The sequence below is a fragment of the Elephas maximus genome, chromosome 23 (assembly GCF_024166365.1).
Source record: "Elephas maximus indicus isolate mEleMax1 chromosome 23, mEleMax1 primary haplotype, whole genome shotgun sequence".
Taxonomy (NCBI): Eukaryota; Metazoa; Chordata; class Mammalia; order Proboscidea; family Elephantidae; genus Elephas; species Elephas maximus.
Window position 1 is genome coordinate 10,729,713 of NC_064841.1, and position 27,629 is coordinate 10,757,341.

Sequence of the window (27,629 nt, forward strand, 5' to 3'; positions counted from 1 at the left end):
GTAATAGGGGTAACTGGTTAAGATTTGTAGGTTATTAGGAAAACAAATATTAAAATAAAAAAAAATGTCATTCGCTTGAAAACATACACCAAAAGTAACATTAAAAAGTAAGTTCTACTAAAATAGTAATTTTCAATTCAGGTTCTCTGGATAAAGAAAAACAAAAACACATTGACCAAGAATTTGCGGTGATGTTTTCTGTGGCGGATGAAAATTTCAGCTGGTACCTAGACGAAAACATTGAAACATACTGCTCTGAACCACAGAAAGTTGACAAGGACAATGAAGACTTCCAGGAGAGTAACAGAATGTATTGTAAGATTACAGAACACATGTTAATTTTGCTTTTTTTCTTGATCCAATAACTCTGCTGAGCTTCTCCCTCACATGGATGATAGTGTGTTTCTGGCCTGTGGCTCTGATATCGAAGCGTATCGGGTGTGCAACTTGATATTCAGCTAAGAGTGTCAAATCAAAACTCTAAGCCTGGTAAAGCCACTTATTCTCAAACTGGTAAGGATAAAACTTGTTCCCAAGCTGATAAGGATAAAACAACATTATCAGTGACGGTTTAATAGGTATGTCGGTTTATGCTTATGTATTTATTTATCATTAACCTCATTCTAAAAATTATTGGAGCCAGACTAAAATTAGTAAAATAATGCTATATTATAAAGCATCTAACTATATTTAAGAAAATAGTTCAAACTACTAGTTCTGAAAGGTATTCCTTTTAAACACTATATTATCTTTTACCATCCCTCCTACCCTACATCATTCTTCTTTATAGCTTAGCTTACTCTATTTCTACTAGAAATGCCTTCTTCACTGTCTTAAAACAAAACAAAACAAAAACCCAAACCCATTGCCGTCAAGTCGAGTCCTATTCATAGTAACCCTATACTATAGGACAAAGTAGAACTGCTCCATAGGGTTTCCAAGGGGTGGCTGGTGGATTTAAACTGCCAACCTTTTGGTTAGCAGCCAAGCTCTTAACCACTGTACCACTAAGGCACCAATGTGTGTAACTTCTAACAAAAAGTGCAGATAGGTTTCATCTCCAGGATTGTGTTCATCTGATTCTTGCTGACAAGACTGACAAGAAAGCTGAGACTGAATTCAGGTTCAACAGGAAACAGTGTGGTGATTATCAATGCCTGATACGGGTCAAAGGAGCCCTGGTGGTACAGTAGTTAAAGCAGTTGGCTGCTAAGTGAAAGGCGGTTCAAAACCAGCAGTGCTCCAAGGGAGAAAGATGTGGCAGTTTGCTCCCATCGAGATTTACAGCCTTGGAAACCCTATGGGGTTGCTATGAGTTGGAATTGACTGGACGGCAATGGGTTTGGTTTTTGGTTTTGGATATGGAGGGAGAAATAGCAGCATGCGTGCCAGGTATTTTCCATTCCAAATTGATTCTGTGGCTTTAGAAGTTACTGTCATTATCCTAGGCACCAAAAGCTATTAGTCACAGACCCACTGTTCTTGACTCGCAGCTGTGAATGGATACACTTTTGGAAGTCTCCCGGGACTCACCATGTGTGCAGAGGACAGAGTGAAATGGTATCTTTTTGGCATGGGTAATGAAGTTGATGTGCACGCTGCTTTCTTTCATGGACAAGTGTTGACTAGCAAGAACTACCGAATTGATACAATCAATCTGTTTCCTGCTACCCTTGTTGATGCATTTATGGTGGCCCAGAACCCAGGAGAATGGATGCTTAGCTGTCAGAATCTAAACCATCTCAAAGGTAAGGCATCTTTATCTGACATTCGCTGTCAGTTGGAAAAAGAGACATGTCTGAGTCACATATTCACGGGAATCAGAATCTAAAAGATAAAAATATTTTTGGAATAATCTGAACTTGAACTGCTTTGTTAGTTTTATTCTTATGGTATGTGTCATAACGTAAATGAAAAGACTGAAAGATGGAAATATTTGTGAAATGTGAAAATACACTAATTTCTGGAAAAGAACAATCAGCCCTGAAAGTATACTACTGTATATAGTTTCTCAACTTCGCAAAATACCACAATATTGTAAAAACCAGAAGATGTGTGTATTAAGTAGAAAAGAAGCCTATTTTTTAAACTGATTCTATCAAGTATAACCATGTTTGTTCTTTATTTGAGGCCATCTACAGAATCGACTCAACAGTCACGGGTTTGGTTTTTGGTTTTTCATTCCTTTATTTAGCTTAATAAATCCCTCTTCTAGCAGTTCTACTCTGTCCTATAGGGTTGCTATGAGTTGGAATCCACTCAAGAGCAACGGGTTTGGTTTGGTAGTTCTTGAAAAATACTACTTTGGAATATTGTTCTCCTGCAGAAATTAGGTTTAATCTAGGTCTTTGTAGAGCATGGGTATGTTTCTTTGGCCTTCACACATAATCTCAACTATCAAATATGACCTAGGCCAAGAAGGCCTCATGCAACAGGTGTAAAGCTGTTTTGTGTGAGAGAACAACGACAGTACAGGCTTTTCTATCCTTCCTTCTCCACTCCCCCCTACCCGCTAAAAACGTCAAAGTCCCTTTGCTTTGTTTATCTGTAAACTTGTCTTTTTTCTCTCATTAAAAGCACTCCCAAGGGAAACCCAACAGATGCTGGCACCATATTTTGAAAACACCAATGCTTAAAAACATCTCTATGCCAACTCTACTTGAATGTTCTGTCAGTAACTTATTTACAGCTATTGAGTTTCTGGGTGGTGCAAACTTTTAAACGCTCAGCTACTAGCCAAAAGACTGATGGCTCGACACAACCAGATGGTGCCCAGCTACCACCACCAACTGCTCTGAGAGGGATCACAATAGAGGGTCCTGGACAGAGCTGGAGAAAAATATAGAACAAAATTCTAATTCACAAAAAAACACCAGATTTACTGGTCTGACAGAGGCTGGAGAAACCTTGAAAACATGGTCCCCAGATACCCTTTCAGCTCAGTAATGTAGTCACTCCTGAGGTTCACCCTTCAGCCAAAGATTAGACAGCCCCATAAAAAAAAAAACAACTAAAGGGACATGCCAGCCCAGGGGCAAGGACAAGAAGGCAGGAGGGGGCGGGAAAGCTGGTAATAGGGAATCTAAGGTCAAGAAGGGGAGATTGTTGACATGCCATGGGGTTCGTAACCAATGTAGCAAAACAATATGTATACTAATTGTTTAATGAGAAGCTAGTTTGTTCTATAAACCTTCATCTAAAGCACAATGAAAAAAAAAATAAAGAAAGACTGGTAGTTCACACACACCCAGAGGCACATCAGAAGACAGGCCTGGAGATCTACTTCCGAAAGGTCACAGCCTTGAAAACCCTATGGAGCACAGCTCTACTTTGCATACACGGGGTCACCACAAGTCAGAATTGACTCCACGGCCACTGACAACAACAACCCTAGTTTATAATTTATAGTTTCGATTCCCTCTGTCATTTCAACAACAGTGTTTACAAGGCAAAAGGAGAAAGAGACGTTTGGCTTCTTTAACCGCTACCCCCTTCTCTTTCATTTCCAGCTGGCTTACAGGCCTTTTTCCAGGTGGAGGACTGCAAGAAAGCTTCATCTAAGGATGATATGCCTTGGAAGAATGTCAGACACTACTACATTGCCGCTGAGGAAATCATCTGGAACTATGCACCCTCTGGGATAGACAACTTCACCCAAGAAAACTTAACGGCACCTGGAAGGTAATGGCTTCCAGGGAAAATGGCTGTTATTACAAAAAATACGCACCCTCCCTCCCCAAATAACGATCAAAAACTGATTCAGGAATTAAAATTCTAATTGGTATCTGATATTAAGTCATTATACCGTTAAGTAATTATTAAGGCATTTGGTATAAGACTCCCAGTTTGAGAACTATGAATTTTGAGTTCTTGATAAAAGATGGGTTTAAAGGTTATCAAATATTCAACAAAGTCCTATTACTGAACACGATTGAAGAGATCAATTTGTTTGCTTTCCTTTTCTGAAAACTTATCATTTTGAAACAGGGAGAAGATGTGTAGTAGTAGTGTGACTTTCATGATCTTATAATATAATTTTACAGAAACTTCATCTTCGCTTTTGGAAATAGCTCCCATTCCAGATGTGCTCCGTGCTATCCTTGTTTTCAGGCAATTGCTCCTCTTTTTCCCTCTGCCTGGAATACCCTCCCCATTTGAATCTATGCTGATCAGAAAGTTCTACCTTGAAATATACCCGGAATCTCACCACTTCTCACCCCCCTGCCCTCCTAGACCAAGCTCTTGTTACCATGTCTGGATGACTTCCATAGCCTCCCATTCATTCCTCCTGCCTCAGTCTTCCTTTCCTACAACCCATTCTCTACAAAGCAGTCAAGGTAACCTTTCAAAAATGTCAATCACATCATGACCATCCCCGATCCAAGTCTCTGCTCAAATGTCACCTCCCCAGAGAAGCCTTGTTTGCCATTCATCTGAATAATCCCTTCCTCAGAGAAGTTAAATAATTTACCCAAGGTCACACGGCAGATCAATAGCTAGGCCTGGCTCCCTCTGAATCCATGATGCCTGAGCAGAGATTTCACCCCCAAATCTGTGTCACCAGCCTGGAAGTCTCTCATAAATTGCATATTTGGATTTCAAACTGCTTGGTGGACATTCCCACTTGGATGAGGCCCTTCCAACACAAAATATCCAACCCTGAACCCATCCTCTCCCCTGCAAATCTGAGTTTCTTCTTTCGATGAATGGTATGGCCATCCATCCATCCAAGTGTCCAACCCAAAATCTGAGCATCATCCTTAACCCTTTCTCTCTGTCACCACTCCTTCCTCTTCACATCAGTCCTGCCTCCTCATATCCCAAATATCTCTAAAGCCATCAACCCCTCTCACTGAGATGATAACAGTAGCCCCTGACTGGTCTCCCTACCACAGTCTTGCATTTTCTAACCCATTCTCCATGCAGCAGACAGAGGGATCCTCCTAAAACACAAATCCCGAATGCTGAAACTTTTCAGAGGCTTCCCATTGCTCTGGAATAGAGTACTGAGTCCTTAACTAGATCCTGTTGCCCATTCTCCCATCTCTCCAAGTCTCACCCTCAGCTCGCCTGCCCAGCATGGTATCCTCCTGCCATATTTTCTAAAACATGCCAAGCTCCCTGTCTCCTCTGAGCCTTTCCACATGCACCCATTCTCCCCTCTCCGTCCACACACAAACACACACACACACACACACACACACACACACTGCATCATGTTAACTCTGCTGCTCTTTTGCTGTTGTTGTTAGCTGCTGTCGAGTAGACCCCTGGTTCATGGCCAACCCATGCACAATGGAACAAAATGCTGCCTGGTCCTGTGCCATCCCCGTGATCAGTTTCGAATTGGAATATTGTGACCCATAGGATTTTCACTGGCTGATGTTCTGAAGTAGATCACCAGGCTACTTTCTTTCTAGTTCATCTTAGTCTGGAAGCTCTGCTGAGATCTATTCAGCATCATAGCAAAAGGCTAGCCTCCACTGCCAGATGTGTGGTAGCTGTGCGTTCTTTATACATGCTAAGCTACCTAAAGGCTGCTCCTTTAGTTTTTTTAAAAAACTACTTTCTCAGGGAAGCCTTTGCAGCCTCTCCCCACCGCTTCCCCCAACCCCAGGAAAATGCTCCCTGACACCTGTGCTTATTACACGTTCATCAGCATGCACGAGAATACATTCTTGTACGTGAACCACTGATTGGTGCGTAGCCTGTCTTCTCTGGTAGCTGCAAGCTCTGCACGAACAGAGACGGGTCCAGCTTGCTATGGTAATCTCATCAGCACATAGCAGAGTTCCTGGCAGAGAACAGGTGCTCAAGACCCTTGTCAAATAAAGGAAATGATGAGCAGGTGGCTTTGTGCAGGTCACAATATCTTCTGGGGTTTAATGTCTTCATTTGTAAAGCAGGGAGGATAATACCATCTTTGTTGCCCTGTTGTGTGAGTTTCAAATAGTAAATGAATGAAAGCCCCTGAGCACCGGACATGTACTAATACTCAATAAACAGCGCCAAAAAACCCACACTCATTGCTGTCGCATGATTCCAACTCATGGCCACCCTATAGGACAGAGCAGAACTGCCCCATAGGGCTTCCGAGGAGCGGCTGGTGGCTTCAAACTGCTGACCTTTTGGTTAGCAGATGAGCTCTTAACCACTGTGCCACCAGGGTTCCTGTTATTTTGTCCCTGAGTGGTACAAACAGTTAACACACTCGGCTCCTAACAAAAAAAAAGTTTGGGGGTTTGAGTTCGCCCGGAGGCCCCTCGAAAGAAAGCACGGACAATCTACTTCCGAAAAAGGAGCCATTGAAAACCTGTGGAACACAGTTCTACTCTGACACACGTGGGGTCGCCATAAGGCAGAGTAGGCTGGTCAGCGTTGACTCATCGGTGACATTTTTTTTTTTTTATGTTATTTAAACATTTCACAATTTGGGAAAAAGATTCTATTATAAAATAATTTATCAACTATCAGGTGTTGACATGGGCTCCCTTGAGGTTTTTTCACTTCACTTGAAAAAGTGAAACCTGTATTCCATGATTCTTCACGCCTTCACTGATCCTCCTTCTATAAGGTGGCCTAGTACTGTCTCCTTTTGTTTGCATATCTGTTATGGATGACTGTAAATCTTGGATAGTAGTCATCTCTAAGGCTAGCTAGATATTTTTTTCTCTTCAATTAGTACCCCACGTGAATACCTGCTTTCTGTTCTACTTCAACTCCAGCATTAAACCCTTTTCCTTTTGGCAGTGAGTCACAGGTGTTTTTTGAACAAGGTGCTACAAGAATTGGAGGCTCTTATAAAAAGCTGGTTTATCGTGAGTACACAGATGCCTCCTTTGCAACCCGAAAGGAGAGAGGCCCCGAAGAGGAACATCTTGGCATACTGGGTGAGTCTGCACAGAATACGTATGGCTGGTGTGCTCTTCCCCTGGATTACGCCAACCTCAGAAAGAATAGAAACTTCAGGACCTGCAGCCTGATTTCTACTTATAAACTAAGGATATGACGGGCTCCATCATCAATAAAATGCAGCAATTAGTGACTTTTCAAAATGTAAGTTATCGATGGTAAATCCTCATCATTAAAAGCCAGGCTGTCTTCAAATGATTATTTTTTTCCCCTTTGAAGAGGTAAGGGGACTTGTGTGCTTACGTGACTTGGTTTAAGTAGGTAACTAAGTTGTTGTGATATTCCAAGTAAAACAGATGGTGTATGGCTCTTTGGATTAGAACAAATAATCGCACTGCTCACTGACGTGGTCACAGGCCTTTCTTACTCACATATTAATCAGAGTGACGATGAACCGAGTAGTGTTTATCAGGAACTAGATTTCCTCAAAAGGCTCCTGCCCAAGGGTGAAATATTTAGCCACCTCCACACATACCCCTCAACAGCACGGGTGAGGGAACAAAGGAGAACTCCAGCCTGGGGGTTTTATAGTATAAACCAGAGGGATATACATGCCAGATTGCATGGGAAAGGCAAAAAGGGGTAAGAGGAAGGGGGTCTTTTTTCAGGCACACCTGGCCTGGCCACCCTGTTATGGGGGGTATCTCTTGTTTATGTGCAAATCAGCATAACCAGAAAGAACATTCCTTCCCCCTTAGATACGAGATTAACTTTGTAAGCCTGCAATTTCTGATTAATGATTGAAAAAAAAAAAAAAAAACCCAAGGGGTCAGTTCCCCACGGGGCACATTCTTTGATGTTACTGTAGTCATGGAGATGGTGGGGTTGGCCAGGGGCCATATGGTGGCCATGCATGAGGACAGAGAAAGTTACTGTGAGCTCAGAACAGGAAGGAAGGCTTCTCTGACTAGAATTAGGGACTGGGAAAGACAGAGAGCCTCTTTATCAAAGAATATTCTGAGCTGAAGGCTCAGCTTAGGCAGGCTGGATGGGAATCATAGAGGCAGACCATCCTCCCAACAGTTGTTAACCTCTGCTCTCAGCTGAGGGTGCCTTCTCTCAGAAATCAAATCCAGGCTACTGTGAGGGTGAGACGGGCTAGCTTGCCCCAGAGACCTCTGCAGGCTGCTCTCAGGCACCGCCCGGAGGCATTTTCCACCAGGCTATGGGCAGCACAGCACTGTGGGTAAGCTAACGGTGACCGGATTCCGACTATCCTCACTCTTCACCTATTGGCTGTGTGACCTTTGAAAGTTACTCAACTTTCTATGCCTGTTCCCTTCTGTAAAATGGGAGCAGTGATAGTCCCTACCTCATAAAGTTGTTACAAAGATTAAATGAAACAGAACAGCCTGAACGGAAATAATGAGAATGTTCACAAATGGTGAAGAATGTAACCCATGTCACTGAATAACTTGTGTAGAAATTGTAGCATGCTGTGTAAACCTTCACTGAAAACACAATAAAATATTATTTAAAAAAAAAGATTAAATGAGTCATACATATCCAGAAGAGCACATAGAAGGCTCTCAATAAATGTCATTTCATATAATACATATTTATGTATTATATATCTGTGTTTTTATTCTGCATTTAGTAATAATATTAATTTTGGTGATGGAAAATCCAAAACAGTATTATCCTTTACATCCAAGACAATTTAACTTACCCGCTTTGGGTGGTCAAGGTGTATAGCATCCCCCCTTGACTCTTGGGACAAATAGCACACAAATGGGGTCACCGTGAGTCAGAATTGACTCAACAGCAACTAACAACAATGACAACAAAAATCAACAGAAGACTCCAGTGAAGAAAATACACCCTGAACAGTTTTTTGTAGATGTATAAGGAGCCCCGAGGGGTGCAATGGTTAAGCTCTAGGCTGGTAACTGAAAGGTTGGTGGTTCGAACCTACCTAGCCTCTCCAAGGGAGAAAGCCTTGGCAGTCTCCTTCTCTAAAGCTTGCAGCCTAGAAAACCCTATGAAGCAGCTCTACTCTGTCACATGGGGTCACTATAAGTCAAAAATCATCTCAACTGCACCTAATAACAACAACAAAGCTTCTGGACTGACTCGGACAAAAATTGTAATAAATTTCGTTAACCTGAAGTTGGATCAGAGAGCCTTTCCCACCTCCTTCCACCCTCTCCATGCCAATTTAATAATGGACTTTTAAAAACCTGAACTTTCCATTTGCCACAAATAGGCATATTGTTCCCCAGGGATCTTGCCAGAGGCCAAGGCCAAAGAAAATTATTGTCTTATATATTCTGCATGTTATATGCCAAGTGAGGATAACATTTCTCTCTTTGTCCACAGGTCCTGTCATTTGGGCAGAGGTGGAAGACATCATCAGAGTTACCTTCCGTAACAAAGGAGCATATCCCCTCAGCATCGAGCCAATTGGGGTGAGAGTCGATAAGAACAATGAGGGCACCTACTATGCTGCACGGAACCCCCCAAAAGGAAGTGAGTACAGCGCTCTGCAATCAATCAATAATGTTTAATAACCGATGGTGCTGGTCACCCCAATAAACTGTCCAGTAAAAACTGAAAGGAGGAATTTGTGGGGTAACAGCGCAGATACCACCCTCTGGCATTGTGCCAGGAAGTAAATAAACCCCTTCTCCCTTCATTTCCAATTGGTTTATGGAATTTTGTCCTGACTGATTGAACGATTGTTGGAGATGCTGATAACATATTTGAATTGTATTGATTATTCATTTCCTGAGTACTATTTGGGTGATTTGGAGCCCTGGTAGTGCAGTGGTTACAAGCTCAGGCTGCTAATCAAAAGGTCAGCAGTTTGAATCAACCAGCTGCTCCTGGGAAACCCCATGGGGCAGTTCTACTCTGTCCTATAGGGTCACTATGAGTCGGAATCACCTCGATGGCAATGGGTTTTTAATGGTTATTTGAGTAATTATTAATTAAAAAAATAGTTTTGTAATTATAAAAGGATTAAATGCTCATTTTTAAAGAATATTTTAAAAACATAGGAAGGTATAAACAATAATATTTATTTATCCATAGTTCAACAGTCAACCACTATTCTATTTTTATAAATCGCCTTTGCTCTTTCCTCTGTGCATATATAATACATATTTTAATTGGGTTGAGATCATACTATATAAATATATGTATCATTATAACTTTGTTCATTATACTTTTGTACCCAGATTTTGTTCTCTTAGCATTGTAAGTGTTTTATTAATATAATTTTAATGATGCAAAATATTCCATCACGAATGTATTTGGGTATTTTTATGTATCACGATTGGACAATGAAGACCAAGATTCCAATAACCTGTGACCTTGGGCAGTTTATTCAGTCTGTCTGGCCTTAGTTTCTTCAAGTGTAAAATTGGGAGATGGAACCGGATCATCCACAAGGTTCCTTTTAGTTCTGAAATTGTTTTCAGTTTAGTTTTGCTTAATAAAAATGTATCGATTACCCCCTATAGCTAGGCATTGTTCTAGCTGCTGAAAATACAGAGACAATGCCTGCCTTCGAGAAGGGTAGGTTGCATTGGAGGAGAAATGCACACAGTATAACATGAAATTGCTTGTGGCCTTCTCAGGCACGTGGGAACACAAAGAGGGGCACCAACCACAGGCAGGGGTTTAGAGGAGACTTCCTGGAGGAAACCCTGGTGGTGTAGCAGTTAAGAGCTGCAACTGCTAACCAAAAGGTTGGTAGTTCAAATCCACCAGGTACTCCTTTGAAACTCTTTGGGGCAGTTCTACTCTGTCCTATAGGGTCGCTATGAGTAGGAATCGATTCGATGGCGCTGGGTTGGTTGGTTGCATTTTCCTGGAGGTAGTCACCTCATTTGTGGCCAGTCACATGAGCACAAGGAGGATTCCATCCTAATTCATAACAAGGAGATCAGAAGTGAGTTGTTAGACTAGGCCAAGCCCAGCCTACTTTGCAGCTCAAATGACCAGATTAGAAAACACATTAAATCTCTTTCATGTGACTTTTCTCACAGGTGTGCCTCCTCCTCCTGCCTCCCATGTGGCACCTGATGCAACATTCACCTATGAGTGGACTGTCCCTGCAGAAGTAGGACCCACCTATGATGACCCCGTCTGTCTATGTAAGATGTATTATTCGGCTGTGGATCCCACCAAAGATATATTCACTGGGCTTATCGGGCCCATGAAAATATGTAAGCAAGGAAGTTTACATGCAAATGGGAGACAGGTAAGTTCAATCCAGAAAAAAATCAAAACGATTTGCCAATCTCTTTGAATAACCATCTTCATAAGGAAAATGCTGGGTTTTGAGCCAGTGAGGATAGTATACCTAAGAACATTAATTATAAAAAATTTTCAGGCTTATTAGATCGGTATTGTGTAGACTCCCTGGCTAATATGATTGTTTTGAGATGGGTTGGAAAAAAAATTTTTCCATGGAATACAAGGGTTTTTTTTTATGATACAATAGACTTCAACATACATATACAAATCAGCTGGTAATGATAACAATTTCAATTTCATTAACATTCACTGAGGAAAATATTGCTTAAAATATTTATTTAGAAATGAGAAAATGACCCTTTGATCTAAAAATAGAAATACCTAACCTCATCATTTTTTTATCTCTAAAATAAGTATTTTAGTATCTTTAAAAGGTAAGGAATTCTTTTTTAAAAATCCACAAAATTATCACACCTAAAAATAATAATCATTATTATAATAATAAACATTCCTTAATTTTTTTTTTAATATCACCAAATATCCAATCATTGTTCACATTTCCCCAAATGGTTTATAATTGTTTTAAGTCTGTTGTTTGAATCAGTACCCAAATAATTCCACACATCACACTTCATTAATATGTTTCTTAAGATTTTTTTTATTTTTTGCCATTTTTCTATTGAAGAATCATTTGTCTGCCCTATAGAAGTTTCCTGTGTCTGGATTTTAGTGATGCGATCATTTAACACGGCTCCCTCTCTCCCTTCTGTTTTCTATAAATCAATGGCTAGATCTAGAGATTTCATAAGATTCAGATTAGTTTTTTTTCTTTTTGCAAGACTACTTTATACGTGATACTGAGTACTTCTGTCAGGGAGCACATAGCGTATAACTGTCTCTCGATTAGGGATATTACCAGCCACTGATGATCATTTCCTAGGTTCATAAACTAATTGTTGTTGTTTTTGGGTGCTGTCCAGTCGGTTCTTACTCATAGCGACCCTAGGTACAACAGAATGAAACATTACCCAGTCCTGTGCCATCCTCACAATCGCTATTATGCTTGAGCCCATTGTTGCAGCTACTGTGTCAATCCATCTTGTTGAGGATCTTCCTTTTTTTCACTGACCCTCAACTTTATCAAGCATAATGTCCTTCTGCAGGATCTGATCCCTCCTGATAACATGTCCAAAGTATGTGAGACATAGTCCTGACATCCTTGCTTCTAAAAAGCATTCTGGCTATATTTCTTCCAAGACAGATTTGTTCATTCTTTTGGCAGTCCATTGTATATATTCAATTTTCTTCACCAACACTATAATTCAAAGGTGTCAATTCTTTTTCGGTCTTCCCTTGTTCATTGTCCAGCTTTCACAAACATATGAGGTGATTGAAAACACCATGGCTTGGGTCATGCACACCTTAGTCTTCAAGGTGGCATCTTTGCTTTTTAACTCTCTAAAAAGAACTTTTGCAGCAGATTTGCCCAATGCAATGCATCATTGGATTTCTTGACTGCTGCTTCCATGGGCATTGATCGTAGATCCAAGTAAAATGAAATCCTTGACAACTTCAATCTTTTCTCTGGCATAATCATAAACTAATTAGGGCTTCTAAAATGGTAATATTCTAATCCCATCATTCCTTCCTTGTTTATTAGCTGGCATGCTTCAATAAACACAAACTTCCCTTACTCAATTGTTTGGTTACCCTGAGGTAGGGTAACCTCACATATAGGGGGGAATGATAAATACTTGAGTCTTTCCTTTTATTTACAAGCTCTTAAGTTAATAGTTCTCCTATAGCATACTTCAGAGGTGCTCATTAATTTCTTTTCTTTTTAGAGAACTCATGGACTTAAACATATTTGTTATATTTCAATTCATTCTCCATATCCTTATTGATAAGGATACGTGTGTGTATAAAAACCAGTTGCCGTCAAGTTGTTTCTGACTCGTAGCGACCCTCTGTGTATCAGAGCAGAAGTAGGCTCCATAGAGTTTTCAATGACTGATCGTTTTGGAAGTAGATCGCGAGGCACTTCTGGTGGGACACGAACCTCCAGCCTTTTGGTTTGCAGCTGAGCACATTAACTGTTTGCACCGCCCTATTTGACATGTATTTGAACAGTTTCCAGTCTTTACTTTTGCAAATGGAGCTACAGTCGATAGCCTTGTTTATATGTCTTTGTTGTATTTTCTGCCAGGAGGAAGTGGTATTTCCGGGTCAAAGGGGAAATGCATGTACAGTTTTGCTTGATAATGCCATATTCCCTTCCTTAGGAGTGGTGCCATGTGTTATTCCCGTGAGGTGGGAGTAACTGTTTCTCCACAGCCTACCTGCAAGGCATGTTGCTAAACTTGGGGGTTTTCCCCACTCTGATAGGCAATAAATGGTATCTCTGTCATTTTAATTTGTGTTTCCTTTATTAGGGAGGTCGAGCATCTTTTTAGATGCTTAAGAGCCATTTTCATTTACTTTAATCGAACTGCTCATATCTCTGGATGGAGCCCTGATGGCGCAGTAGTTAAAGTGCTAGACTGCTAACCGAAACGCCAGTGGTTCAAAACCACCCGTGGCTCTGCGGGAGAAATATGTGGTAGTCTGCTTCCGTAGAGATTTACAGCCTTGGAAACCCTATGAGGTTGTTATGAGTCAGGATCAGCTTGATGGCAGTGGGTTTGATTTTGGTTTGGTTCATATCTCTAACCTATTTTTCTATAACTATTTTTCTTCGCTGACTTAGATGTTCTTTACATATTAGAGAAAGAAAGCCTTTGTCTGAGATATTAGTTGCAAATATTTTTCCTAGTTTGTCATTGTGTTTATACTTTTGCTTATAGATGTTGTCATTGGCCATGCAAAATATTTATTCTTAACACCTCTTTCCTTACTGATTATGTATTTTGTGTCATCATAAGGAAGTTTTCCCAACTCCTAGGTTATAAAAGAATTCACCCAGTATGATTTCATTTTTTACATTTAAATCTGTGTTCTATTTAGAGTTTATCCAGGCCTACAGTTGAAGAATTGATCAAAGTCATCTTTTTTCTGTATGACTATCCAGTTATTTCAACACCATTTATTTTAAAAATCGAACTTTTCTCCATTGATTGAAATGTTGCCTTTATCATAAACTAAAATTTTCATGGGCAACTGAGCCTATGTCTGAATTTTCTATTCTGCTCCATTCGTCTCTGCCTATTCGTGCACCAATTCCATATTACTTTAATATATAACCTTTTAAATAGGTTAGTCTTACCTCATTACCCTTCTTTTTCATGGTTTAAACGGCTATTTTTACTTGCTTATTCTTCCTAATAAACCTTCTAAAAATATGGCTGGCTCCAGAAAAAAAGTCTGATGATGTTTTTATTGGGACGGTCTTACGAATAGAAAATAACTAAGTCAGGCTGGACATTGTAATGAGATTGCCTTATGCTATTCAGAAACCCTGGTGGCATAGTGGTTAAAAGCTACGGTTGCTAACCAAAATGTCATCAGTTCAAATCCTCCATGGAAACCCCATGGAGCAGTTCTCCTCTGTCCTATAGGGTCACTATGAGTCAGAATCAACTCAATGGCAGTGGGTTATGCTCTCCAAGGACACATGTCTTTCTATTTGTTCAAGTCTTGTGTTTAACAGGAGGCACTGAGAGGTTCATCTTTCACTTACTAGTCACATCACTACAGATTGTTGCTAGGTGCCATCGAGTCGGTTCTGACTCAAAACAACACCATGCACAACGAAACAAAACACTGCCCGGTTCTGCGCCATCCTCACAATTGTTACGCTTGAGCCCATTGTTGCAGCCACCGTGTCAATCTATCTTGTTGAGGGTCTTCCTCTTTTTCACTGACCCCTACTTTACCAAGTACGATGTCCTTCTCCAGAAGTAATATGTCCCTCCTGACAACACGTCCAAAGTAAGCGAGATGAAGTCTCGTCACCCTCGCATCTAAGAGCGTTCTGGCTGTACTTCTTCCAAGACGGATTTGTTCATTCTTCTGGCAGTCCATGGTATATTCAATATTCTTTGCCAACACTGTAATTCAAAGGCATCAGTTCTTCAGTCTTTCTTACTTATCGTCCTGCTTTTACATTCATAGCTTCCAGCATCACATCAACATGCAAGCCACTGCAGTAGGACAAACTGACAGACCAGGGGTGGCGGCTTCTGAGTATTTAATATTTCTCATGCTCACCTGAATCATCAGTAAATAAAGACAATATCTTCTCTGCTTACCTAACTTGATGATTAGGTTTTTTTCTTGCCAAAAGAGACAAAAATGAAGTGAATATAGTTTAAAACCCTAGGTAAACTGTAATATTTTAAGCCAAATTATCAATCTCTTCATTTTTTTTTCCTTTTGTACCACATCTAGAAAGTTCTCATCTGTCCAAACAGTACATAAAATAATAATCTACATTTTCATCACTACCTTAAAAGTATTATCTGGAACTAATTTTGAATTTGGTGAGAATAAGAGCTCTATGTTTTTGTGGTTTTGTCTGTTTGTTTTTTTCCCCTAAACAACTAGCAGATTATCTGAACGTTATGTGTTGACTAATGTATTCTTTACTTAGGGTCGCTATGAGTCGGAATCGACTCGACGGCACTGGGTTTTTTTTTTTTTTATTCTTTACTTGCTGGTTTGAATTGTCATCTTTATCATGTTCCAAATCTTATACCTATGTATTTGGATCATTTTTCTAGGCTTTCTAGCTTACCATATGATTGTCTGTACCAGTACCATGCTGTTTTTATTATTATACTTTTATCATATGTTTTTAACATATGATAGGACATTTTCACCTATTACCTCATTATTTTTCACTTTTATTTTTACTCACCCACTGCCGTTGAGTCTATTCCGACTCATAGCAACCCTGTAGCGACCCTATAGGACAGAGTAGAACTGCCCCATAGAGTTTCCAAGGAGCGCCTGGTGGATTTGAACTGCTGACCTTTTGGTTAGCAGCCATAGCACTTAACCACTACTCCACCAGGGTTTCCCTTTTATTTTTAGCTACCCTCAAATATGTATTCTTCCAGATCAACTTTCAAGTAGTTCTATCAAAATTAAAAAATTACCATGGGTATTTTGACTGGACTACCATTAAATGGATAATTTTAGTTGGGGAGAATCGATCATTTAACTATATTTAGCTTTATACTAAAAAAGAAAAAAAAAAGAACCCTTTAATTCAAGTCATCTCATTTATTATTCAATAAATTTTTATAGTTTTTTTCATAAAAGTTCTGCATATGTCTCTTTTGTATTTATTCCTTTTGTTGAGTTTTTTTTAATATTATGCATATGATATTTTCTTTTATTATATAAACAGGTTTTTAATTGCTTAATATTTATTTTGTAACACGAATCTTACACGTTATTTTTTAATTCAAATCGTTTCCAACTGGTTCATGTAGGTTCTGTATTACCCACAAATAATGCTAATTGTCATCTCCTTGCCAGCATTTCAGCTTTGTGCTATTTTCTTGTCTCACGGAATTGGGCAGAATACGGAGAATGTTAAGCAAGAGTGGTAATAGCTAGTTGTCTTGTTTTGTGTCTGATCTTAATGAGAATGTCTTTATTATTTTACCACTAAATATGATGTCGGCTATTAGTTGATATTCTTTATTCTCTTCCTAGTTTACTGAGAATGTTTTAGTATTTAAAAATTAATCACTCAAGCAGCTCAATAAATATGCCGAGCTAGGAAGAGAATTCAGTGGTAAATAAGACAGGTGGGGTTCCTGCTCCAGCATAGGCTGTACGTGTGTGTGGGGGGTGGGGGTGTGGGTGTGTGGGTGTGTGGGTGTGGGGGTGGGGGTGGGGGTGGGGGGTGTGTTAAAAATAAATGTAGATTAGATAACTTCAGAAAGTGACAAGTGCTTCAAAGGAAATAAAAAATAGGGAAATGTGAGAGTGAACAGAAATCTAGTTTAGAGAAAGTAGAAGTAATATTTGAACCAAGTCCTAAGTTTCAGGAGGCAAAGATCTGAGGAAAGAAGAATAAAGGGAACAGCAAGCACAAGAATGTCAAATTTTATAAAATTTCTTTTCAGGATTCCTTAAGATGATTATATATTTTTTTCTCCTTTGGCTTATAAATATGACCAACTTACGTTAAGGATTTCCTAATGTTGAACCATCCTTACTCCTCTGGGGAAAAACACTGCTTGAGCACAGTGCTTTTTCTTTAACATATTTTTTAGTTTCATCTGATAGTTTTCTATTTAGAATTTTTCACCTAAGCTTATAAAAAAAGATTAATTAATTTTTTGCTTTTTCAGAAAGGTTTTAATATCATAATTATGCTATCTTCATTAAATAAACTGGCAAGATTTCCATGTTTTTAATACTGTGGAAAGTTTAAACAGATAAGAACCATCTGCTCCTTAGAGATTTTAAAGAACTTGCCTGTAAAATTACTTTGGCTTTGTGATTTTTTTTTTTTTAAAGAAGTAGTTATTTTTTTGTTGTTTATGCGTTTCTTTTTTATCAACATTTTTATTTCACCCAGGGATATTGATCAGCTCAGGTACCTCTTTCTGAGCCAATTTTCATCAAATATTTATTGTACATAAAGGTCCTTTTTTTTTTTTTGTCCCCCACGTAAGTGGTTATAGTCCTTTATCATTTCTAATATGGTATATTTTGGTTCTCTCTTTTTATTAGACCTGCCATCTTTAGATTTGGCAATGTTGTGTTTTAATTTATTAAATTTTGCCTTTGTCTTTATTAATCCCTTTCCTCTTTCTTAATTTTATTTTCTAAAATTTCTAGATATTTATTTTTTTTTCAGTCTTGCTTAAAATAGAGCACACTAGGCTTCAAGTTTATATGCTTATATTCCAGACATTTTTACTTATGTGTTCTCATGGATATTATTAGATAGGCAGTAATTCAGTTTTATTTCCTCTTTGACCTAAGAATTATTTGGATCAAATACAGTATTTTAAACTCTCTTGTCCTTTTGTTAGTGATTTTTAGATTTGTAGCTTTGCAATCTGAAAATATCCTATAAACTTTTTTACTGACATCTTCCCTGTAGATCAGAATGTAGGTGATAATAGCAGTCCCCTGTTGGAATCTTACGCATCTGAAAATATCTTTGTGGTTTCTTGCCTAGTATGGATTTTTTTGTATCATAATCTTTTCCCCTCAAAATGTAGTCGATATGCCATTTTCCTCTGACACTTATTGTACAAGAAAAGTCTTGTCCATCTGATTTTTTAATTTCATCTTAACATTTAAAAAATGGGTTATTGTAGAAATTTTTTTTTCTATTTTTGAAGTTAAAAATTCTACCAGGGCTTGTTTAGGTACAGTTTTCTATCACTACTTTTGCCTTATTTTCAGGAAACATTTGGAATCTGAATATTCTAGTCTTTCTCCTTTATGATGGAAAACATTTATTTCTTATGATTGTATCACCCCTTTCACAATTTTTCTCTTTCTTCAATTACTACTATATGGATACTTTTCATCTTTAATCTTTTCCTCTGATTGACAGGAGTTTTCTTTTCCTATCACCGCCGCTTGGGGCTTTTTTTTTTTTGTATTGTGCTGAAGGTTTACAGAGCAAATTTGTTCCTCATTAAAGAAATGATACACATATTGTTTTGTGACATTGGTTGCCAACCCCATGACATGTCAATACTGTCCCTTTCTCGACCTTGGGTTCCCCATTACCAGTTTTCCTGTCCCTTCCTGACTTCTCATCCTTGCCTCTGGGTTGGTGTGCCCAGTTACTCTTGTTTTGTTTTATGGGCCTGTCTAATCTTTGGCTGAAGGGTGAACCTCAGGAGTAACTTCAGTACCACATTAAAAGGTGTCTGGGGGCCATACTCCTGAGGTTTCTCCAGTCTGTGTCAGACCAGTAAGTCTGGTTTTTTTGCGTGTGTGTGTGTGTGTGTGTGAGTTAGAATTTTGTTCTACATTTTTTCCTAGCTCTGTCCAGGACACTCCACTGTGATCCCTGTTAGAGCAGTCAGTGGTGATAGTCAGACACCATCCAGCTGTGCTGGACTCCATCTGGTAGAGGCTGTGGTAGTTGCGGTCCATTAGTCCTTTGGACTAATCTTCCCCGTGTCTTTGGTTTTCTTCATTCTCCCTTGCTCCAGATGGGGTAGGACCAGTGGAGTATCTTAGATGGCCGCTCTTCACTTTTTAAGACCCCAGATGCTACTCACCAAAGTAGGATGTAGAACAGTTTCTTTATAAAGTATGTTATGCCAATTAAACTAGATGTCCCCCAAGACCATGGTCCCCAGCTCTCAGCCCAGCTATTCCCTCCCTCAGGGAGCTTGGATGCGTCCATGAAGCCTCCATGACCCTGTCTTGGTCAAGTTGTGCTGGCTTCCCCAGCACCGAGCCCTCTCCTACCCTTCACCAAAGTTATCACTTATGTAGTGTCTATTTAGTGTTTTTTCCCTACCCACCCCCACCCTCCCTAGTAACCATCAAAGATTGTTTCTTTCTGTGTGTATCCTTTTCATGAGTTTTTATGATAGTGGTCTCATACAGTATTTGTCCTTTTGTGATTGACTTCGCATTGTTTTCTTAAGCTCACCTTCCAATTCATTGATTTGGTTTTCTACAGGATCTAACCTTCGGGTCTCTCAAGAGTTGGGTTTTTAAAATCTTTTCATCTTAAAGAATGATCACAGGAAAAAGACAAGCAGTAATATCTTGAACCCCATTGAGAACATAAAATACTTGTAAATTTTTCTTTGCTTTGAAGGAGAGACTTGTTCTCAGGACCTCATTTGCTTTTATTCCTCAGACTGATCTTCCAAACTACTGAATCATTTCATAAACCAGATAGCACTTCTGCTTCCTCTTTTTTTTTTTTTTAACTAGAGCAGTGGGTGTGGAATGGGGGTAGTGAGCATATTTGTCCGGATGGATGGAGATGGTGTGAATCCCTGTTCCGACTCACTTGGAAGGTTATTTCTCCACTTAGATGATTTCTCCCTCAATCTGCTTCCACCTGCTCAGCCTTACAGAAGTTTTCATGAATGTGGATGGCACCTTCCCTGATTTCCAACACAGACACGTGTCTCCCAATCCCCCATTATGCTTTTTGGGTTTTTTTTTGGTGGTCATTTTAACTGGTATGGACCATGAGAGTAGGCAGTTAAGGAGAGAAGAGTCAGAACGTTTAGATGTAGAGGCTCAAATTATCACGTTGAATCAAAAATCCATTGCACATATACTAACGAAAACTCCAGGGGTCAAACGGAGTATTTCATGAACCTAAGTTTGAAAAGAGGAGCTGGAACTTCTATTCTTGTCTTTCCTTTAGTGTGCTCTTGTACAAATAGTATTGTGTATGTGGAAGTCTTTCTGCCTTACTTATTCTCACCCCATTGTTCTTGTTTTGATTTGTAGAAAGATGTAGACAAGGAGTTCTATTTGTTTCCCACAGTGTTTGATGAGAATGAGAGTTTACTCCTGGATGATAATATTAGAATGTTTACAACAGCCCCTGATCAGGTGGATAAGGAAGACGCAGACTTTCAAGAATCTAATAAGATGCATTGTGAGTACTAAACCATCCACCAATCTATCACATTCTTTCCGTACTGCATATGTAATGCCCTTATTAAACCTAAACGCTCCATGAAGAGCTTTGTTCCTTGATTTTTAATAAAGGATTAAATACAAAAGTGCTCTGAGGATAATGAGCCCTGATGGTGCAGTGGTTAAGAGCTTGGCTGCTAACCAAAAGGTTGACAGTTCGAATCTACCAGCCACTCCTTGGAAACCCTATGGAGCAGTTCTATCTACTCTGTCCTATAGGGTCACTATGAGTCAGAATCAACTCAACTGCAGTGGGTTTGGTTTTTGGTTTTGACTGAGGATAATATCATTGGTTATTTAGTGTGTTGGTCTATTACTCATTATTTCACTTAATTGGGAATAACTTAACTATACAAAATATATTAATTACATAAGTGGTCCTCAAAGTGTGGTCCCTGGACCAGCACTATTAGCATCACCTAAAGGCTTATTAGGAAAGCAAATTCCCACTCCAGCCTACTGAATCAGAAACCTTGGTGGTAGGCCCCAGCAATCTATGTTTAATAAACCCAGGTGATTCTGATGTATACTCAGCTTTGAGAACTGCTGCATTCAATGTTTTTCTCATCTCTGGCTCAAAAAATGATGGGCTGATTTTATTATTCAATATGTCTAAAGGTAAGGCCTCTGCCATCAATAAACTTCAATGAGTCTCATCCTTGACTGCATATTAGAATGACCTGGGAGATAAAAAATACCAATGCCAGGACCACCCAGAGATTTTTATTTAATGGATGACCAGCATCAGGTCTATTTTTTAGCTCCCAGGGTAATTCTAAAACATAGTCAGCATTTAGAGGCAGTGAGTTAATTGTTCAAAAGGCCCACATGACTTATAGACAAATTGTGAAAATCACTGTAGCTTACAGAAGAAGAAAATGTAAAGTTGTGTTACAAACCACCGTTGGTTTTCTTTTTAGCTGGACAGGTACTAATTATACTACCCACAATCTTTGAAATATTTAGTTTGACTCTGCATTTTTGCATTTGGAGGTGTCAAGAATATTATCTATTGGAAAAAGCAGTAAAATTTCCTGAATATACTCTTCCCTGTTGTGCACAACCAGAGAACAACAAACACATTCTCAGTCTACGGTACCCAGGAAAAGCTGTTATTATTCATAGATTTGGGTGCTCACCGATATGCCCACTGGACGAACTGAGAAGTAGCTAGCTAAGAAGAACTTAGTGAGATCTCCAGGGTGCTAGGGACACTGGTGCAGAGCTTCAATGTCTTAGGCTGAGTTCTCTAGAGAAGCGAAACCACTGAAGTGTATATATATAGAGAGAGATTTATCTCAAGGAAATGGCTCACATGGGTGTAGAGCCTGGCAAGTCCCAAGTCCATGGGTCAGGCATCAGGCTGGAGGCTTCTCCTGACTCACATAGCTGCAGGGACTAACAAACCTAAGATCAGCAGGTCAGAGAGCAGGCCTCTGGCTCACAGGCTGTGGAGGCTGATGAATTCCAAGATCGTCAGGTAAACTGCTAGCTAAAGTCCCAAGAACTGGAGGTCAGATGATGACAAGCTGGATGCAGGATCCAGAGTGAGAGCCTTGCTGGAACATCCATTTATATACTGGAGGCAGACCACAGCCCAAAGGAAACTCCCCTTTCAACTGATTGGCTGCTCATAGCAGATCTTATCATGGAGTTGATTACATCATTACATAACAGCCAAACTACGTCATAACTGCCAAACCACTGAGAATCGTGGCCCAGCCAAGTTGACACACAACCATAACCATCACATTCAAGAACCAGGCATTCAGCTCTGCTCCTTTCAACCAGGGCTGCTCTGGAACTGCTGGGTAGAGCAAGGAGCTGCAAACACCCTGAAAACATAAAGGGGAGCAGGCCCAAATGCGTCTTCTGTCATTAAAACACAAAGTTGGCCCTGGGAAGTCTGGGAGGTTGTCACATAAATATAAAATAAACTATGTTCGAAATGTTATTTTCCCAATTTTACAGCCATTAATGGATTCATGTATGGGAATCAGCCTGGTCTCAACATGTGCAAAGGAGATTCAGTTGTGTGGTACTTATTCAGTGCTGGCAATGAGGCCGACATACATGGGATATACTTTTCAGGAAACACGTATCTGTCAAAAGAAGAAAGGAGGGACACAGCAAACCTCTTCCCCCAAACAACTCTCACACTCTTGATGGACCCCGACACTGCAGGTGCATTTCCTTAAAGCCAAGTCTCTATTGGATGGGTTTGTGTGGTTTTGGTTAAAAATTCTGTGGCAGAACATGTTGAATGATAAGCCCACCCCTTCTCTAAGGCTCCCAAGTGCATTTCCCTCCCTTGGAAGAGCAAGTTTGGGCCAGTTGCCCACTGAAATACATACCTGATATGTCCACTTCCTGTTTGTTGGGTGGGGGAACCCAAGAAAGGAGTGGGCTGTGGTTTCCTCCATTTCCTCATAGTAGAATTCTCATTGTGATCCCTTTTTATATTATGGTTTGTTGAAAGATAGCTGGCAAATCAGGCTAGAAAGGGAATGACTCCCATAAAGGCTCTGCATCTAAACTTTCCATCATTTCTCTGCAGCCTAGATGTAGTGTAGACACTAACTGATCTCACTGTTGACTTGTTTGCAATGGAATATTCTATACTAGAACTATAGCCATGCGATGGGATATCCTAGGCTAGAACTATAGGCATGCGATGGGGTATCTAGAACGATAGCCATGCAATGGGGTATCCTGGACCAGAACTATAGCCATGCAATGGGATATCCTGGACTAGAACTATAGTCATGCAACAGGATATCCTAGACTAGAACTATAGCCATGCAATGGGATATCCTGGAACAGAACTATAGCCATGCAACAGGATATCCTAGACTAGAACGATAGCCATGCAATGGGATATCCTGGACTAGAACTATAGCCATGCAACAGGATATCCTAGACTAGAACTATAGCCATGCAACAGGATATCCTAGACTAGAACTATAGCCATGCAATGGGATATCCTGGACCAGAACTATAGCCATGCAACAGGATATCCTAGACTAGAACTATAGCCATGCAATGGGATATCCTGGACCAGAACTATAGCCATGCAACAGGATATCCTAGACTAGAACTATAGCCATGCAATGGGATATCCTGGACCAGAACTATAGCCATGCAACAGGATATCCTAGACTAGAACTATAGCCATGCAATGGGATATCCTGGACCAGAACTATAGCCATGCAACAGGATATCCTAGACTAGAACTATAGCCATGCAATGGGATATCCTGGACCAGAACTATAGCCATGCAATGGGATATCCTGGACCAGAACTATAGCCATGCAACAGGATATCCTAGACTAGAACTATAGCCATGCAGTGGGATATCCTGGACTAGAACTATAGCCATGCAACAGGATATCCTGGGCTAGAACTATAGCCATGCAGTGGGATATCCTGGACTAGAACGATAGCCATGCAGTGGGATATCCTGGACTAGAACTATAGCCATGCAACAGGATATCCTGGGCTAGAACTATAGCCATGCAATGGGATATCCTGGACCAGAACTATAGCCATGCAACAGGATATCCTGGGCTAGAACTATAGCCATGCAATGGGATATCCTGGACCAGAACTATAGCCATGCAACAGGATATCCTGGACTAGAACGATAGCCATGCAATGGGATATCCTGGACCAGAACTATAGCCATGCAGTGGGATATCCTGGACTAGAACTATAGCCATGCAACAGGATATCCTGGACTAGAACTATAGCCATGCAACAGGATATCCTGGGCTAGAACTATAGCCATGCAACAGGATATCCTGGGCTAGAACTATAGCCATGCAGTGGGATATCCTGGGCTAGAACTATAGCCATGCAGTGGGATATCCTGGGCTAGAACTATAGCCATGCAGTGGGATATCCTGGACCAGAACTATAGCCATGCAGTGGGATATCCTGGACTAGAACTATAGCCATGCAGTGGGATATCCTGGGCTAGAACTATAGCCATGCAGTGGGATATCCTAGACTAGAACTATAGCCATGCAATGGGATATCCTGGACTAGAACTATAGCCATGCAATGGGATATCCTGGACTAGAACTATAGCCATGCAGTGGGATATCCTGGACTAGAACTATAGCCATGCAGTGGGATATCCTGGACTAGAACTATAGCCATGCAGTGGGATATCCTGGACTAGAACTATAGCCATGCAGTGGGATATCCTGGACTAGAACTATAGCCATGCAGTGGGATATCCTGGACTAGAACTATAGCCATGCAGTGGGATATCCTGGACTAGAACTATAGCCATGCAGTGCGATATCCTGGACTAGAACTATAGCCATGCAATGGGATATCCTGGACTAGAACTATAGCCATGCAGTGGGATATCCTGGACTAGAACTATAGCCATGCAATGGGGTATCCTGGACTAGAACTATAGCCATGCAGTGGGATATCCTGGACTAGAACTATAGCCATGCAGTGGGATATCCTGGACTAGAACTATAGCCATGCAACAGGATATCCTGGGCTAGAACTATAGCCATGCAACGGGATATCCTGGGCTAGAACTATAGCCATGCAACGGGATATCCTGGGCTAGAACTATAGCCATGCAGTGGGATATCCTGGACCAGAACTATAGCCATGCAGTGGGATATCCTGGACTAGAACTATAGCCATGCAGTGGGATATCCTGGGCTAGAACTATAGCCATGCAGTGGGATATCCTAGACTAGAACTATAGCCATGCAATGGGATATCCTGGACTAGAACTATAGCCATGCAATGGGATATCCTGGACTAGAACTATAGCCATGCAGTGGGATATCCTGGACTAGAACTATAGCCATGCAGTGGGATATCCTGGACTAGAACTATAGCCATGCAGTGGGATATCCTGGACTAGAACTATAGCCATGCAGTGGGATATCCTGGACTAGAACTATAGCCATGCAGTGGGATATCCTGGACTAGAACTATAGCCATGCAGTGGGATATCCTGGACTAGAACTATAGCCATGCAGTGCGATATCCTGGACTAGAACTATAGCCATGCAATGGGATATCCTGGACTAGAACTATAGCCATGCAGTGGGATATCCTGGACTAGAACTATAGCCATGCAATGGGGTATCCTGGACTAGAACTATAGCCATGCAGTGGGATATCCTGGACTAGAACTATAGCCATGCAGTGGGATATCCTGGGCTAGAACTATAGCCATGCAGTGGGATATCCTGGACTAGAACTATAGCCATGCAATGGGGTATCCTGGGCTAGAACTATTGCCATGCAATTTCAGAGACACCACAGGCCTGGCTCTAAATGAGTAAAACAAAAACGAGTTTTAATCAGCATATGAAAATATGCTAACTTGCTTCTGGCTTTATTTGGTTCATTATGTACCACTAAAACTTAAGATGGGTCCAGTGTCCCATTTTCATTCATTCAACAAAGATAAACGTAACCATGAACAAAGGAGATAGTGTCTGCCTCATGGAATTGAAATTCTAAAGCAGGGAGATGAAAATAATGATAATAAGTAAATTAATACAAGTGGCTGTAAAGAGTCAAGATTCTTTGAGGAGGTGACAATGGAGAGACTGAATGAAGTGAGGGTGTGAGCCACATGGATATTTCAGGGAGAAGTGTTCCAGGCAGAGAAAACAGCAAGTGCAAAGACCCTGAGGCAGGCAGATGCTTGGCCTGTGCTAGGAGCAGCAGACGCTTACACAGCTGGAGCAACAGTGAGTGTGGAGAGTGGTAGATCCGAAGTATGAGAAGCCAGATGATCTAACGGAGCCCAGGATAAGGTCTCTGGAGTTCATTCTGAGTAAGGTGGGGAGCCATAGAGGGCACTAAGCAAAGCAGTGACATGCTTTCTTATTTGCCACTCCAGGGACTTTTGATGTTGAGTGCCTCACAACTGATCACTACACAGGAGGCATGAAGCAAAAATATACTGTGAGCAAATGCAACCAGGTGTTCACTGATTCAACCTACTACCTGGGAGAGAGGACCTACTACATCGCAGCAGTGGAGGTGGAATGGGATTATTCCCCACACAGAGATTGGGAAAAAGAGCTGCACCATTTACAAGAGCAAAAGTAATTCTCCAGGCTCGGATTTCCAATTCATTCTGCTGTAATCGTAGGTTTCCTTTTCAGAGATGGAAGGTGTAGGCTAAAGTTTAGAACAACAAATAGTTGCGTTACACAGCAACTACAAAGTCAAAAAAACACTTCCTAGGACTTGCTGGACGTCCAGCAAGTGGCAGATTCAGGGCTAAGACTCGGATGGCTCCACTACGGGTTAGATAGTGCCCTTTCCACCACACCTATTTTTATACTTTTATTCTTTCTTGCTGGGATGGGAGAGGGATGATTAAAAACTACTATAGTTGCTTCACTAAAAGCTATACTTTTGTTCCAACTTTAAAGCCTCAAACTTTCACTCTCATTCAGACAGGTACTAACGTTATCTAATTTTTTTTTTTTTAAGTGCTTCAAATGTATTTTTAGATAAGGGAGATTTCTTCATAGGCTCAAAGTACAAGAAAGTTGTGTACCGGCAATACACTGACAGCACGTTCAGCACTCCAGTGGAGAGAACGGCAGACGAAGAACATCTGGGAATTCTAGGTATGTTAACAGTGAAGTGGTGCTACAGGCAGTGACCATCTATGTCTATAGGATTTTCTCAGTCCATATAGCACAGCTATTCAATAAAAAGTATATAAGATGAGAAGTGTATATTTACTAAGGAACACGGCATAATAAGTATTACTCATTTCAGTCAGAAACATCCCACATACTGATGAAATTATATATTTTTGGTCTTTATCAAATTGATGCCTATATTTTCAGTGAAATTCCTAGAAATTACTTTCTAATGAAATTTTAACCAAATTCTTTCCTGCCCAA

At 40.4% G+C, this 27,629-nt stretch overlaps 1 protein-coding gene across 2 annotated transcripts in view; it reads left to right on the plus strand.

The window, feature by feature from the left end:
- Positions 1-27,629, plus strand: part of CP (ceruloplasmin) — a 63,849-nt gene that overhangs the window by 14,030 nt on the left and 22,190 nt on the right. For both annotated transcript variants that reach the window (XM_049867487.1, XM_049867488.1), the window contains exons 4-13: positions 142-315; positions 1,494-1,748; positions 3,510-3,681; positions 6,751-6,890; positions 9,232-9,381; positions 10,905-11,119; positions 20,524-20,674; positions 22,687-22,899; positions 26,606-26,813; positions 27,208-27,347. In XM_049867487.1, the coding sequence (XP_049723444.1) occupies positions 142-315; positions 1,494-1,748; positions 3,510-3,681; positions 6,751-6,890; positions 9,232-9,381; positions 10,905-11,119; positions 20,524-20,674; positions 22,687-22,899; positions 26,606-26,813; positions 27,208-27,347 (1,818 nt within the window). The remainder of the gene's footprint in view (positions 1-141; positions 316-1,493; positions 1,749-3,509; positions 3,682-6,750; positions 6,891-9,231; positions 9,382-10,904; positions 11,120-20,523; positions 20,675-22,686; positions 22,900-26,605; positions 26,814-27,207; positions 27,348-27,629) is intronic.